Source organism: Melospiza melodia, chromosome 11 (assembly GCF_035770615.1).
Source record: "Melospiza melodia melodia isolate bMelMel2 chromosome 11, bMelMel2.pri, whole genome shotgun sequence".
Classification (NCBI taxonomy): Eukaryota; Metazoa; Chordata; class Aves; order Passeriformes; family Passerellidae; genus Melospiza; species Melospiza melodia.
The window spans coordinates 5,189,930-5,204,501 of record NC_086204.1 but is presented as its reverse complement, the minus strand read 5'-3'; the positions used below and the strand labels follow the sequence as shown (position 1 = coordinate 5,204,501).

General features: G+C 48.3%; 1 protein-coding gene and 1 long non-coding RNA gene across 2 annotated transcripts in view; one reads left to right on the top strand and one right to left on the bottom strand.

Moving 5' to 3' along the window:
- The window catches only part of COP1 (COP1 E3 ubiquitin ligase), a 125,694-nt gene extending 120,988 nt beyond the window's left edge, over nucleotides 1–4,706 (bottom strand). The window contains exon 1 of the mRNA XM_063165413.1: nucleotides 4,145–4,706. Coding sequence (XP_063021483.1) covers nucleotides 4,145–4,473 — 329 coding nt within the window. The 5' untranslated portion in view covers nucleotides 4,474–4,706. The remainder of the gene's footprint in view (nucleotides 1–4,144) is intronic.
- Nucleotides 4,707–4,773: 67 nt separating this feature from the next.
- On the top strand, nucleotides 4,774–5,877 carry LOC134422766 (uncharacterized). The gene is made up of 2 exons (XR_010028926.1): nucleotides 4,774–5,027; nucleotides 5,400–5,877. It is a non-coding gene; the product is annotated as an uncharacterized LOC134422766 (long non-coding RNA).
- Nucleotides 5,878–14,572: the final 8,695 nt, after the last annotated feature.

Sequence of the window (14,572 nt, the reverse complement as noted above, 5' to 3'; positions counted from 1 at the left end):
CCTGGTGCAATCAAGGCTTCTGTGCATGAGGCAGCTGATTCTCTACTTGTCTTAAGCAGCAATCAGGTTAAAACGATGCAAACAACTTCTGCAAGTCAAAAATGTCACTGATCTCTGGGAAATAAGGCATCAGTACCTAATAAACACTATTTTTAATCCAGCACGGCAAAGGTTTACCATTCTTTCCCTGCAGGGCAGACCTCAAACATTTTAAACATCTACCTTAATCAAGTTCATGGCTCTAAGTTTTACCAGTTGTTTTCCAGGCACCTCTCAAGAGTGCTAATGTCACCCTACTGCTCCACAAACACCTGGCTGAAGTGGTCACTATGATATTTAAACACACTTCAACAGCAAACAAGTTTTACTATAGTGCCTGCCTCCTATTCAGCTCCTTTCTGGTCTAATCAGAGACCAGAACTTCTGCAGGCTCTGTCCTTCCCATGGAAGGTGGCAGGGTTAAAGATCACTACTGGTACTATCTACTCACTGTGAAGCTCTAATGTAACAACAGGTAGTAAAACTCCTGGTACATGGTATGCCAACAGCTTGCTGTGTTTTTAGTTTGTGACTTCAGGGCAAATTTGTAATATTCCTTACTAAAATTGCTTTCCAGACCACAAAAACGGGAATGACTACACTCAGCCCATGCCTGGATTAACAGGTAACCAGCTGAGGAAAGAACTGGTTTTAAAAAGCCATGAACCTGGAAGCCCAGGTGGCACACAGCCCTTCCCACAGCTGAGCTGTGGTACTGGGTGCTGAACTCCAGATCAGCATGCAACACCCCCCTCCCATCCACCATTTGTGCCAGAGCTCAGAAACAAGGACTGCTATGGAGCAGGCACTGAAGAGCCAGGTGAGAGCCGCTCCTTGCAGGGAGCCAAGCAGACAGTAACTGGTTTTAACGAGGTTTAGTCAACCACTAACTGGGAGGGCTAATACAAGGCCTGGGAAAACTAAGCAATTACATTGCTGGGCAGCAGAAAATCACCTGATTAGAGAAGCCCCTCTCAGACACTCCCCAGGCAAGTGGAAAGACACCTGGCTACAGGAGCAGCACAAAAATACCTTTATGTTCTGCAGCCTGCACTAAGAGAAACAAAGTTTTCCCTTTTATGATAAAGTTCTCCACTAAGTCAGACCCACCTACAGTCCTGACTGGAGTTACACATTTCCAGGCAGAAGGTGACACACACCACAAACAGGAGACACCTGCAAACTCCGGAGCATACACCTGCTAAACATTTCACAACCCAAAGCAGCAAAACATGACAATGTTTACCCTGGAGCCTCTGCCTCACTTGAGACAGTGCTTTCAGAACACAGACAGGGAGGTCTGATATTAACATGACTGAGAGGATTTGCACTTGCACCTTGATGTTCAAAACTCACCCAAACTTTTCTCTTTCCCACCTTCCACCTGGTACAGGCACAACCTACCACTGAGTTTACAGCCGTGGCTAACAGCAACTCATAGCTCATGTTCAGAAAAACTATCAAGTGCTCTCTGCAGCTGGCAGCATCTTGAATTATCCTTACAGAGACAAAAAGGGCACAGGGGGAAGCTTCCGTTTCTCACATTGAGATATGTAAAGCTTGTTTAAATCAATTATTTAAATGAACACACACCTGCCTTCTTGAACATTGCTCAAAACGCCAGAGCTGCCCAGTTTGGTTTATTTCTACAGAACTGTATTGCTAACTCAAATTTTAAAAAAAGATGGATACTGTTATTTGAAGCTAGAACAATAATAAGTAAGAACAAGCCCTTTAGCCCACAGAAATATAGAGCAGTGAAAAACCCAAGTTAACTATAATCATTGTCTGCTCTTAAAGCTTCTGACCTGCACTTCAGTATGCTCAGTGTGGCTCTTGTAAATACTAAGAAAAGACATTTTGCCCTGAGTACTACCGGGCTGATTTCTTTCCTCTCACTTGTTCAGTCAGTGGTGCTTCTCAATGAAGAGAAAACAGCTAATTACAGCTTCTCCTTAAGGCATGTACAGTACTTACCTGCAGGAAAAAAAAGCAAGAACCTCAGCTTTCTGAGCCATCTAAAAATATGTCAAGTCTACAAATTGGTTATGGGTGTAATTTCCTTTCCAAACCCCTCATTTCTACAACAGACAACAAAATAGGAAATAAGAGCTGACTGGAAAGGGCAGGGAGCCATGCTGGCAGAACTCTACTGCCAGAGTGTAAGAGTAGAGGGAACAGAGGAGAATGGGGACTTGTAATTGTGTTCATACCCCATCACCAGAAAACTTGTGGGCAACTGAGCTCACACCAAGAGCTCTTAAATCCAGCTAACAGGGCCTAGAACCAGAGCAGGGCATCAGCCGATGACAGCAGGCCTCTCATCCCCATTCTGCTACTGAGCAAACTACTAACTACAGTAACAAGCAGTAATTTTTGACTGTTACTTATTCCTAAAAAGAATTACTTACTGTTTTTCTTGCCACTAGCTTCTTAGCAGCTTCAGGTTTTCACTTCAGCAGCAAAGGTATTTCCTATCAACTCTGCTAAACACTTTACAAGCTGTACAGTTAAGCCACAGGGTTTTGAGACAATACCTGTCCTCTGGGAGATGCCTCACATCCAATCCTCACCTGTAAGTCAGAGCTTACATTAGAGCAGTCAAAATCATCTTGGAAGCTGTGGCCCATTTATAATCTTTTTTTTTTTTTTTACTATTTCCTTTCCATACATGACTTTCCTACAACTTGATCTTCCTCCCACTACTCTTCCCTGTTTGCCTTTTTCTCTAAGGGCCTAACCTGACTTCCTGTTCTCACATTTTGGCACATCCAATCAGCTACAAAAATCAAACCTACTTCTTTTGTTGGATGGTTTGAAACCCACCCAGCAACAGGTTCTCTTCAAAACTACAAATTACCAACAGTTCTCACACCATGGGCCTTAGTTTGCCAATTATGCTGAAAGGTGATTTCCAGCTATGAGCTACAGCTGGATGGCTGGATGCTAGAAAACAACATGTGAAAAATGTTTAAACCATCACAGAAGAAATTCCCTACTAATCTGGTTTTAGGGGCCTGCCTGACACAAAACTTATTGCTGTTTTAAACTAGACAACCTTTCCCAGCAACACGGGCAAACCAAGCCAGCTTTGCTGGAGCTATCAACAATCATGAGGCTCCTTGGAGTCCCTTCAGAGGGGCACTTAACCCTCTGCTGAATCCTCTTCCCGAGATGAGAGGGCTCCAGACCACCTGAGGTCACTGTCCAGGAAAGCAAGGCAGCTGCTGTGTTGTCAGAACATCTCGTGCTGCAGGGCCTTTCCAACAACTTGGGGGCACTCAAGGAGGAACCTGCCAGGAATAACCTGATTCTGCTTAAAAATAGAGAGGGTGGAGGCAATGCTGCTACATAGGGCTAAAACCAGACAAAACCAGAGAATCAGGCTGGAAAAGACCTCTGAGATCAAGTCCAACCTATGACCCCATACCACCATATCAACTAGTGGTGTCAACTAGCTGAGTGCTGTGTTCAGTTGTTCTCTGAATAGCTCCAGGGATGGTGACTCCACCACCACCCTGGGCATAATCAACCCTTCTAGGAAGAAATTTTTCCTAACATCCAACCTAAACCTCCCCTGGCGCAGCTTAAGTCTGTGTCCACTTGTCCTGTTGCTAGCTAACAGAGAGGAGACTCTGATCCCCACCTGGCTGCAACATCCTGGCACAAAGTTCTAAAAAGTGATAAAGTCCCCCTCTGACCTGCTTCTCCTCCCTGGGCTCCCCATCTCCCCTCCCAGCTGGTCCTGGTGCTCCAGCCCCTTCCCCAGCCCCGCTGCCCTTTTCTGGACCCTCTCTAACAGTTCCATGTCCTTCCTGAATTGAGAGGCCCAGAAGTGGACACAGGACTGGAGGTGCGGCCTCAGCAGAGCCCAGCACAGAGGGACAATCGCTTCCCTGGCCCTGCTGGCCACACCATTTCAGACAGAGAGAGGCACAAAAGAGGGAAAAGCCCAAAGCCACAATCCCCGGAGGGCAGCAGCCGCTCCAGCGCCAGGAGGGGCTGCCGGCTGCTCCCTCCTCCCGCCGCTATTCCACACACACTCCCCAGGCTTCCCGATGGCATGGCGGCGCCCCGGCTTCCCCCAGCGACATATCGCCCTCACCACACGAAGTCGTTGCTCTTGTCCTCGTAGGAGTTCATGAGCCCGTTGCAGAGCGGGGTGAGCAGCGGCCTCTTCCTGCCGCCGCCCCCCGGCGCCGCGGAGGAGCCGCCGGGCCGCGCCGCCCCCGCCGCCAGCCGGGCCAGCCCCGCGCCCGACCCCGACACGGCCGCCGCCACCAGCACGGGCGGCGCGGCGGCGCGGCCCGAGGAGGACGAGCCGGGGGCCATGGCCGCCGAAGAGGAGGAGGAGGATGACGAGGAAGAGGAGGAAGAGGAGGCCGGTGTGGCGGCGGGCGGCACGGCGGGGTGCGGCGGGCGGCTGCTCGACATGCCGAGGCCGGGCCGGGCCGGGCGGAGCGGCCTCAGCGCATCCCCGTGCGCACGGAGAAAAATTAAGTTCCTTCAAAGAAAAAAAATAAAAAGAGGGGGAAGGGACAAAAAAAAGAAAAAAAGAAAAAAAAAAAGAAAAAGGAGAAAATCCCACAATTAAAAAAAAATAAAAAATCCAAACCAAAACGGCGGCCCCGGCGCGGCGCTTGTTCAAGCTTTATTGACAGGCGGACAGCCCGGCCGCGCGTGCGCGGGGCAGGGCCGCGCCCCTGAGGGGCGGGGCAGGGCGGGGCCAAGCTGCGCTCCCCTCAGGGACCGGCGGCAGCCGGGGCTGCTGGGGGCTGTGGATTTCCTCTCACAGCCTCGGAGCGCGGGTCAGGAGCTTCTGGCTGTACCTTAAGCTGCTCCTTCTGACACCACATCTAGTGGTGCGCAGTCCTGAGGCACAAATCTGTTGAGCGGCCGAGGGAGCTGGTGGGGCTCAGCTTGTAGAAAAGGGAGCTCAGGGGGACCTTCTCGCTCCCTGCGACCACCTGACAAGGGGTCGTGGCCAGGTGAGGGTTGGACATAGTCCCAGGCTGAGCCAGGGGAGGTTCAGGCTGGACATAGGGAGGAATTTTTTCACGCTAAAGGGTGGTTATGTATTGGAATGGGCTGCCCAGGGAGGCGGGGGAGTCACTGTCCTTGAAGGTGTTTAAGGAAACACTGCATGTGGTGCATGGTACTCAGTTCCATGATCTGGTTGGCGGTTTTGGGTCATAAGCTGAGCTCAATGACCTCATGTGTTATGAGTAGAAAAGCTGCCAATTTTTTTAAAAGGTTGCAGAGTTCACAGGTTGGGCTAGTTGCTGCCTGGGTGGAGTTCTAACTGTTTGTTATTGTAATCACCTGTCGTTTTCGTTAACCACCTGTCCTTGATGGTTCAGAATTCCCCCTTTTGTCGAGTGGCACCCTGCTGCTTCCTGGAGGATGGCACCCAGGACGGTGAAGAGGAGGGGACATCGAGTCGGCGTGCAAATGACATCGGAACCAGGGTGTAAAAGGAGAAGCCCCTCACCAAACCTCGCAAAAAACCCCTAAAAACAATGAGCCAACACAAAATTGACGAATCAAAGTGATGTCTAGACGTGAGGAACAGAATCCAGTGTCTGCTAAGATCCTTTTCACCCCTAACCTAAAAGATGTCGGTTAGACGGAGGACTTCGAAAACTGGAAGATCGGGAATCTCCTGAAGCTCTCTTGAGGATGGAAGGCCCTACTTTGCCTGCATACCAATAGACAAAGCTGCACTTTTTCTCCTCCTCTGTCACTCCTGGAAGCGGTGGTGGCATGAGTGTGACCTGTCGGTTCTCCACTACCGAGCTGGAGCTGATCACTTTTAATAAAGGCATAAAAAAGGAAAAAGATCTCCTGCCCTGTTTATTTCATCATGGGTCTTTTTTGGGGGGCTCATGGGTATTTTCCAACCTGAGTCTGTGATTCTGTGATCTCCTTCATAACACTGAGGGGAAGGTAGCCATGCCTCAGAGGGAAATGTGCCAGGCTGTCACTCAGAGACTCTCCCTGAGTCCCCAGCACCACAAAGAGATCCTGTGAAGGGCAGGGCTGATCTGTCTCAGGATGTTCTTCACCTTAGATACGTACCCCAAAAGGCAGCTTTAAGCATGCTGAGCTTTATCCCATGCCCCACACAAAGAAATGGATCCATGGACTGAGGCCAACTGAGTGAGGTTCAACAAGTGCCCAGTCTGTGCTTGGGCCACAAGAATCCCAGGCAGTGCAACAGACTGGAGGAGAAGTGGAGGAGGACCTGAGGGTGCAGCAGCCTCACCTCAAGTGCTCTGTCCAATTCTGGGCCTCTCACTGCAATAAAGACTTTGAGGGGCTGGAGTGGCTCCAGAGAAGGGCAACAGGGCTGGGAAAGGGGCTGGAGGACAAGTCCTCTGAGGAGCAGCTGAGGGACCTCTGGGGGCTCATGCTGATGAAAAAGAGGCTCAGGGAGGACTTTATCACTCTAAAAACCCCTGATAGGAGGGGGTAGCCATGTGGGGATCAGGCTCTGCTCTCAGGTAACAAGTGACAGGAGAAGAGGAAACGACCACAACCTGGTCAGAGGAGGTTAAGGTTGGACATCAGGAAGAATTTCTTCATGAAAAAGGTTGTTAGGCATTAGAATAGGCTGCCCACGGTGGTGGTGTCCCCATCCCTGGAGCTGTTCAAGAAGTGACTGGACATGGCACTCAGTGCTCTAGTCTGGGTGATAAGGTGGTGATCACTCACAGGTTGGACTAGATGATCTTGGAGGTATTTTCCAACCTAAATAATTCTATGATTCTGTGAAAGATGTCTGGTGATGAGTGAACAGCTTTCCCCAGGTTTGTGCCAGCTCTCTGCGGCCTGGGTGGGTGGGAATCCCAATGGTGAGGACCACGGCCTGTTGGGTTCCTCTTTCTCAACAGCAGGCCTGAGTTTTACAGAGCAAGGACAGACCAGTTTCTGCACAAGTTCATTAGTAAAGTGTTGATAAAGGATGCCCCAAAGATGTTTTGGGTGTTAGGAGAAATGTTGTCCCCAGACCCAGCCTTTTGCAAATCAAACTGAAAAGCTCGTTAAACACAGCATTTGTCAACTCCTTGGCTGGGCCAGAAGTCCTGTGGAGAGATAGCTGCTGTTCCCTTTAATTTCTCTTTCAACAGCCTATGGAAACACATTGCCTCCTTTGCATTGAGTAACTATTATCTGCAGTCAGCTTTACTTGTTAGAGTGGAGGAGGCAGCTGGAGAAACACCGGGGCATTCCCAGAGGAGGGTAACCCTAAACCCAGGTATGGGAAAACGCCCAGAAAGATCGGCACTGCAGCACTCCTCCCAGCAGGGACAGCAGAGCAAGCTGTAAAACCAGTATGGGAGCTGGTAAAACTGGTCTGAGAGAGAGAAAAGGGTGCTTCAGGTAGGCAGTATTGGTCAGGAGACCTCCCAGGCATGCAGCAGGGATGCTGGATGACAAATGTCCCAAGGGCAGCACGGCAAAAGGCGGCTCTGGATTTACCCTGGGGATGCAGCTGAAGGGGTAGAGCTGTGCAGTGCATCTCCTGACCTCCCCTCTCAGAGGTGCTGGAATGCCATTGGGTGTTTGCCTCTGTAGGTTTATCTCTCATGTTGGGAAAAATCACCAAGGCAGTCAGCAAAACCCAAAATGTCTCTGAGGAATCCGATTCAAGCCAGGAAATTCAAAGTTAGAGTCCCTGTGAGATCCAGCTCAGCAGTCTCACCTTTACAAGCTGACATCTGCCATTAGAGTCACTCCCATGATTTAACTCTTTGTTGCCGTTATTAAAAATATTTTTAATATAGTTTTGGGGACTCTTTTTAGTGGGTATTTTTTGGGGGTTGGATTTTTTTAAAAGTCATTAGGTTCCTCTGCTTTCTGTAAATAGCCTTGTTACTCAATACTAGCTCCATAAAATCATTGAAGTGTAGTGATTCCCCTTGTTTTCAGTGGAAGCAAAAGAGAATTGCTGTTATTTAGACCATTCTTTCAGCCTGGCTGTTGGTGTCTGCGTGCATCTTATTTTCTATTGCTAAGAGAAAGGGAAGTCTCATTTCCTTCTCTTCCAGAGGGATCAAAAACTTTATGGATGAGTGGCTACAATAGACTTTCAGAAGCAGTAAGCAGCAGTATTGGCAATAGCACAACCCCATGCTTCACACTGAAATACTGGCTGATCCTTAAAAAGTCTTGCTGATGCCATTACTGACTGCTCCAGAGAGGAAAAAATGACACAAGCAAAAGCTGTTAAAGGTCAAATATAGGAGCATTTATGCCTGTACATAACTGGCCTTCACAACATCCCCTGCACCCACAGCCCTGGCAATGGGTGTGACTCCCAGCACTTGGGAAGAGCTCCCTGGTTCCTGAGCTTTAGGATACCATTATGAGCTCTTGGAGACCCTCTGAGTGAACACCTTCTTTTCACTTCATTTCCCAATGCCCAGGTGCATTGGGAGCAGCCTCTGGCTCCTGGAGACACTTCTTTCCTGGGGTTACCTTGCATTACCCCTTCCACGATCCATGTATTCCTAAGGGAAGGTTAATGTGCCACTTACTGGAGATACCTGTGTATTGTATCAGGAAAAAGGACATGGAAAAAGTCTTCCAGTTGTAAAGTTCACTGCAGCCAGAACAGTGATTTTTAAATTATCTTCTAATTCTTGTTAGCACAAGATGAGCTCTAAGAAATTGTTTGATTTAGTCCAGGTATCAACAGCACAGTGATTACTGTCAGTGGCCGGGGTACAAGAGTGAAACAGGATGGATCAGTGTGAGAGGTTTCTCTGTCTCCTGCAGCCAGCAGTGTGCCAGAGTCCTGCACTGGAGCACAACTCAGGATAGGCTCAGCACAGAGGGGAAGGTTTTGGTGTGGGACAGCTGCACCCTCACGTAGCACACCGTCATAGGTCCTGCTTCAGAGGATTGCCTGTGTTTCCTCACTTAGTCTCAATGGAGATAGGTCTGCCTGCCTTCAAATGTGTGTGGATCAAGCATGGAAAGCAAATATCACCTATTCCCAAGTGGCCTCAAACTTAGGTGCAAACAAATCAGTTTCTTTAAGATAAGCTGTCTTCAGCTATTGTCCTTAGTGGTTATTTTACACAAAGAAACTAGTATTTCTGACAGATGTACATTTTGTAAGACTGACTGGAGGAATCTGCTCTAACTTTTCTGTATGTTTTAGCCTCTGAAGCCAGTCACTGACAACATCCCAGCAAAGTATCAGTTCTGATCCTGTGCAAAGAGAGAAGACACACTACCCGTGGCATTAAAGGAAGGAGAAGCCAAGTACTGTCTATAGATGAATGATCTTTAATAGCAGTGTAAGATTCTGCTCTTTTGGGTACATAAATCTTATTTAATACAACCTCTGAGTTTGTGGCAGCTGCAGCTCCATTTACCTGTGCAACAAGCAACTGCAGCCATGGAAATCATTAAGGATATTCTGCATGGATCATCCTGCAGGGAGACTGAGACTTCTTCCACACAGAGTGATCCATGGGCTGTGTGTCTGGGGGAAGTGACAGTCACCTCCCAGGCTCCAGGCTCTGCATTGTTGATGACTCATTAGGAAAATTGCTTCTACTTCCATTTCTGAGCCTGCTGCCGCCACCTAATTTCCACTGGGTCCGTTAGTCCATTCAGGAGCTCAGCAAACCCTGCTAGGAGCTGCCACCCTGGCTTGGGAATTGCTGCTCCAGAGGTTATTAGGGAACTTTATTAATAATCATTGCATTAACCTCTCAGCTAGTCCGTGATAGAAATGCCATTTCTTCCATTTTATAGCTGAGAAAAATGAAGCGTAGACAGATTCATCACCTGGTTACAGAGTCAATGGGAATTCTTAATGCTCCATAAATCTGAAAATTAGGCTGTCAGCAACTTCTGCAGTGAACCTGCAGCAAAGCCATTCAGGAGACCTAGTTCCTCCCCATCAGGTGCCTCCTTCCCTGGTTTACTGGGAGAAACCAGGACATATCTCTGAATTTCAGTTCCTGCAGCCAGGCACAGAGACTGGGGATCTGGAGGGGATGGAGGAACACAGCTCAGGACTCCCTGCCAACAGCAGACATCTCCACAGAGAAGATCCTTGAGGAAGGGCATGATGCACTGAGTGACCATGCTTTGATCCAGGGATAGGAACTAATGGGTCATATAGAAGCTCTCACCACCTGAGACTTGACTCTGAAAGATTATTTTGTTGTTAAAATATACAATTTAGGTTAACTCAGGGCTGCTTGGGATATGAGAAGAGCAGGAGCTGTGGGGGACTGAGCTGGTTGGTTGATTTTTTAATTTCTTTTCTAGTTTAATAGTGCAAAAGCAAGTAGTGCTAGGAGGGAGGATGCTTAGAGACATCTGCTCTATTTAGGATTATACAGAGTTCTTAAAATAAAGATTTTTTTCAATGCTTTATAGCAACACCTTTGCCACTTGCAAGATGAAATGTGATGCCTCAGCCTTAGGCTAGCTCCAAGCTGATATGGGGATTTAAAGCAAAAATGGTTTAACCCCTTTCAGAAACCAAGAATCAGCAAAAATAAAATATTTAAATTTATTTCTGTGTTTAAAATGATCAGCTCTTTTAAAGCAAAAAAAAAAAAAAAAACAAAAAAAAAACAAACAAGAGGTATATGGTAGAAGTGTCATCTTTGCACTGCAAAACAATTACATCATTCTGCTCTTCTGAGGAGAAATTTTCACTTGATTGAACAAAATGAGGTTAAAATAATTTGGTGATTTTTCTGTTATACTGAAATACTGCCTTCAAAGTTTCTAGGCTCTACAGAGACCTGAAGAGAAATGTCCATGGAACTGCTGTTTTAATGTGTGTGCACTGAAGCAAAGCTACAGAGGAACCTGACCTGCAGCAGCAGAAATACCTGATGCACTCCTCAGAATTATGGAATTCCCTCTACACAGGAAAAAATTATACCATCTTATTATTAGGCACCACAGTATAAGAGATGTGTCTGGGGGTAGAGTGAAGTTTCCCTTAAGGCGTGTCCTTTTGCTCCAAGAGTGTTTGACCTCCTATTAGGAGGAGGTTTCCTAGGCAAATATTAACTAAACCCTCTGCTCAGTATAAGCATGGATAGGGATGGTTTCCCACACACACTGGCTTGACCTGGACTCAGCTTGTACAACCCCAGGTCTGTCTTGGGATGCTGAAGCTCTGCCAAGCTCTCTGCCTCTCATGCAGTGCAGCAGGAAGGCTCAGCTGTTCCTTACCTGTTCCCATTGACACCCCACAAACTCAATCCCCCTTGTCACTCCCACACAGCTAACACACCATATCTAATTACCTTCTTGTCTAACTGTAATAATCCTTAGGCTGATTTCTCTCCCACAAAATGTGATGGCATTGATGTAGTTATGTGCCTTTACAGTATTAAATAAGTCTATTTAGTGGACTGCATTTGGGTCTTTGAACATGAGCATGTGCTGCTGTCTCTGAAAGCTCCCTCCTTTATTATTATGGAAAGCACAAGTCATAGAACCACAGAATGGTTTGTGTTGGAAGGGACTTTAATGATCATCCAGTCCCCCTTTCTATGGACAGGGACACCTTCCACTGGAGCAGGCTGCTCCCAGCTCCATCCAGTCTGGCCCTGAACACTCCCAGGCTTGGGGCAACCACAGCTTCTCTCTTTCAGCAGAGAAATAGAGGAGAGGCAGCATCACGCCAGGTGTCAGGACCTTGTGGGGACAAGAAATGTTGCTTGCCTTGAGCAGCCTCATCTGGGAGCTCCACACGCACATCCTCTGGCAGTTGGCTCAGACTCTGTATTTGTAGTAATCCCAGGACTTCTCTCCTCCTTAGGATGTAGGGTGATGGTGCCTAACCCTCTCAATGGGTGGGACCTGGTGCCTCTGCTGTTGGTAGCTGGTTTCCAGTCCTGCCTCGTCTGATGGGCTGAGGACCTGATTCCTCTGCTGCGTCGAAGAGCTGGTGGACCCTGTACCAGAACCCAGCCCTCCCTGCTGGGCTGGGGTTACCCTGGGCTCTTGGCTTGTCCCCTGCATGGGGCAGCCCTCAGCTCCATGGCTGCTTCCCCTGCCTGCTGTCTCTGCTAGGCTGGGTGGATGGCAGGTGACAGGTGTTAGTGCTGCAAGAACCCCCTCAAAAGAGTCAGCTGTTGGTTTGGGGTAAGCTGTGGATGGCTGGTAGAAAGTCATAGAATGGTTTGGGCTGAAAGGACCTTAAAGATTATCTAGTCCTAACCCCCTGCCATGGGCAGGGACAATTTTCATTGGCCCAGGGTCCTCCAAGCCTCATCCAACCTGGCCTTGAATGTAGGGGGACACAGTATGGGTAATGCAGAATGTGATCTTATCCCCCAACAAGCTGCAGCTGGACCCTATTACTAACGATTAGGAGCAGGCCAGCTGATAACAGGCAACACCTGTAGCCAATAAGAACAGTGTTATAAAAGAGTGGATTGGTGGGATCTGGAGTCAGATGGCTGCTGTGAGGGTCAAGAACAGTCAGTACTTAGAGGAGCTGTCTGTGAGAAACATCAAGGAGGTATGAAACTCTGGCACTATGGAATTCATGTACCATAGTGATTATAGAACTTTTGTAATATATAAGACAACACTTGAACACTTGCAGGGATGGGGTAACCTGTTCTAGTGTGCCACCATCCTCATAGGGAAGAATTTCTTCCTAGTATCCTGTTTAAATCTGCCCTTTGTCAGTGTGAAGCCATTCCCCCTTGTCCTGCCACCCTAGGCTCTTTCCCAAGGTCCCTCTCCAGTTCTCCTGGAGTCCCTTTTGACCCTAGGATCTTTCTGGCTCTTCTCTTTTTCAGGCTGAACGCTCCCCATTCTCCCAGCCTGTCTTCATAGGAGTTTAGTTTCCTTTGTTTTTCTGCTTCTTTTTTAAAGTAATCCATACAAAAACTTTCTGTGGCCTTCTGACCCCCTTTGAGCTGCTGTAGCATCCCTGCCTTGCCTCAGTTGGTCTCTGCCACCCCTGTCCCCCAGCCCTGTGTAAGGCAGGGCACAATTTAGGCTGTTATTGCCAACCAGAAGCTGCCCTCACTGGGAAAACCTTCAGCCTGGGAGCTGAGGATGCCTTCATGGCAGCAGCACTCTCACATGCTGCTTTAGCATCGGGAGATTAGCTGGAGTACGGAAAACAAGGTTCTGGGAGATGCTGCTTCTCAGTACCAGCGCTTGCCATCAGAGGGCAAACTCAGCCCAGGTGAAGATGCTCCGTACCCTGTTGTCGCAGCCTGCTGCTTGCCAGACTCCTCTCTGCGAGGTAATGACAAAGGCAAGAGGCCATTTACCACCCTTCTCACGGGGGACAGATGCAGCTTCCCATCTCTGCCTGCTGCCGGGAAGGGCTCTGCTGCCCGGCTCCCTCGAGAGCAAATCCTGCTCGGCAGGAGCATCCAGCCAGCAGCAAGAGGCAAGGGTGGTGCTGTGAGCTTCAGGTCAGAACAGTGTGTCACTGAAAGATGCAGGATGCACTTTTTTATGGAGCCAAAAAGGAGAAGATCCCAGTTTATTCATGCATCTCTTCATACAGAGTTTTAAAGCATCCCTTGTCTATCCCAAATTGATCAGTAACAAGTCGTCACCCTGTATTGATCAGTCACTCAATCCCCCTGTGTGTATGTGCACAGAGAGTTGTTTGTGACATACTGTTTTCATTCTCCTACCTAACGGTGTAAAAACAGTTTATACAGGTGGCTAGTGTTTTTCACAGTCCCGGAGTTCTTTCTCAGGGAAAGCAGGTTGTTTTCCACAGCCCTAGAGTTTTTCTGAAGGAAAAAAAGTTGTTTTTCACTGCTGCAGCCTCTGTTCTCACAAAGACCCATCAGCTTTCTCACGGCTTCTGTCAGTTCAAGTCAGGGTTCAGTTTGTAAGGGCTCTGGCCTGCTGTTCCACCACCACACAGTGTAACACAGAGGGAATTCCCAGAAACCAGCAGTCTGGGTTCTAATATCCCAAACAGAGTTTAGCCTTCCTGCTCTAGCAGAATTTGTACTTATGGCTGAATATAGACTTTGAGCTGCACTCAAAAAACTGTACTGCTTGGTGCTTGCTTTATATCCAGCTTCTTGCTGCTCTCCAGAGCACTGGTGATTATGGCTCTACAGCCCCACAAAACCAGTGGCATTAAAGTAACCTCTGCTTTAGGGAAGTGGTGCTTCTCAGATGCATCCTGGAGGAGCAAAGTGTTCTGTGCTGCTGCAGCTCTGACCTCTCCCAGGAGCCCCATCTGCTGGCATGTGGGCCCGGCTGCCAGCCCAAAACCCTCCATGCTTCCCAAGGCATCTGGGGAGGATTTAAATCTTGCCAGCTCTCCCCTTTGCCTCTTCCAATGAATCTCAGTCTTAATCCACACCCCCCTCATAGCCAGAGACTTCCTTTAAAAAGCTGGAGGGGTTTTCAGAGGGGAATAATGAACCAGACGCTTTCCCGGTGTCTCTCTTTGTTTTTACAGCCCTGGGTCTCCCCTGAGGACAGAGAGTCCTTTGTACTGCATGGGGTCTCCTTACAAAAAGGGGCTTGTGAACAGAGCATCCTCCCA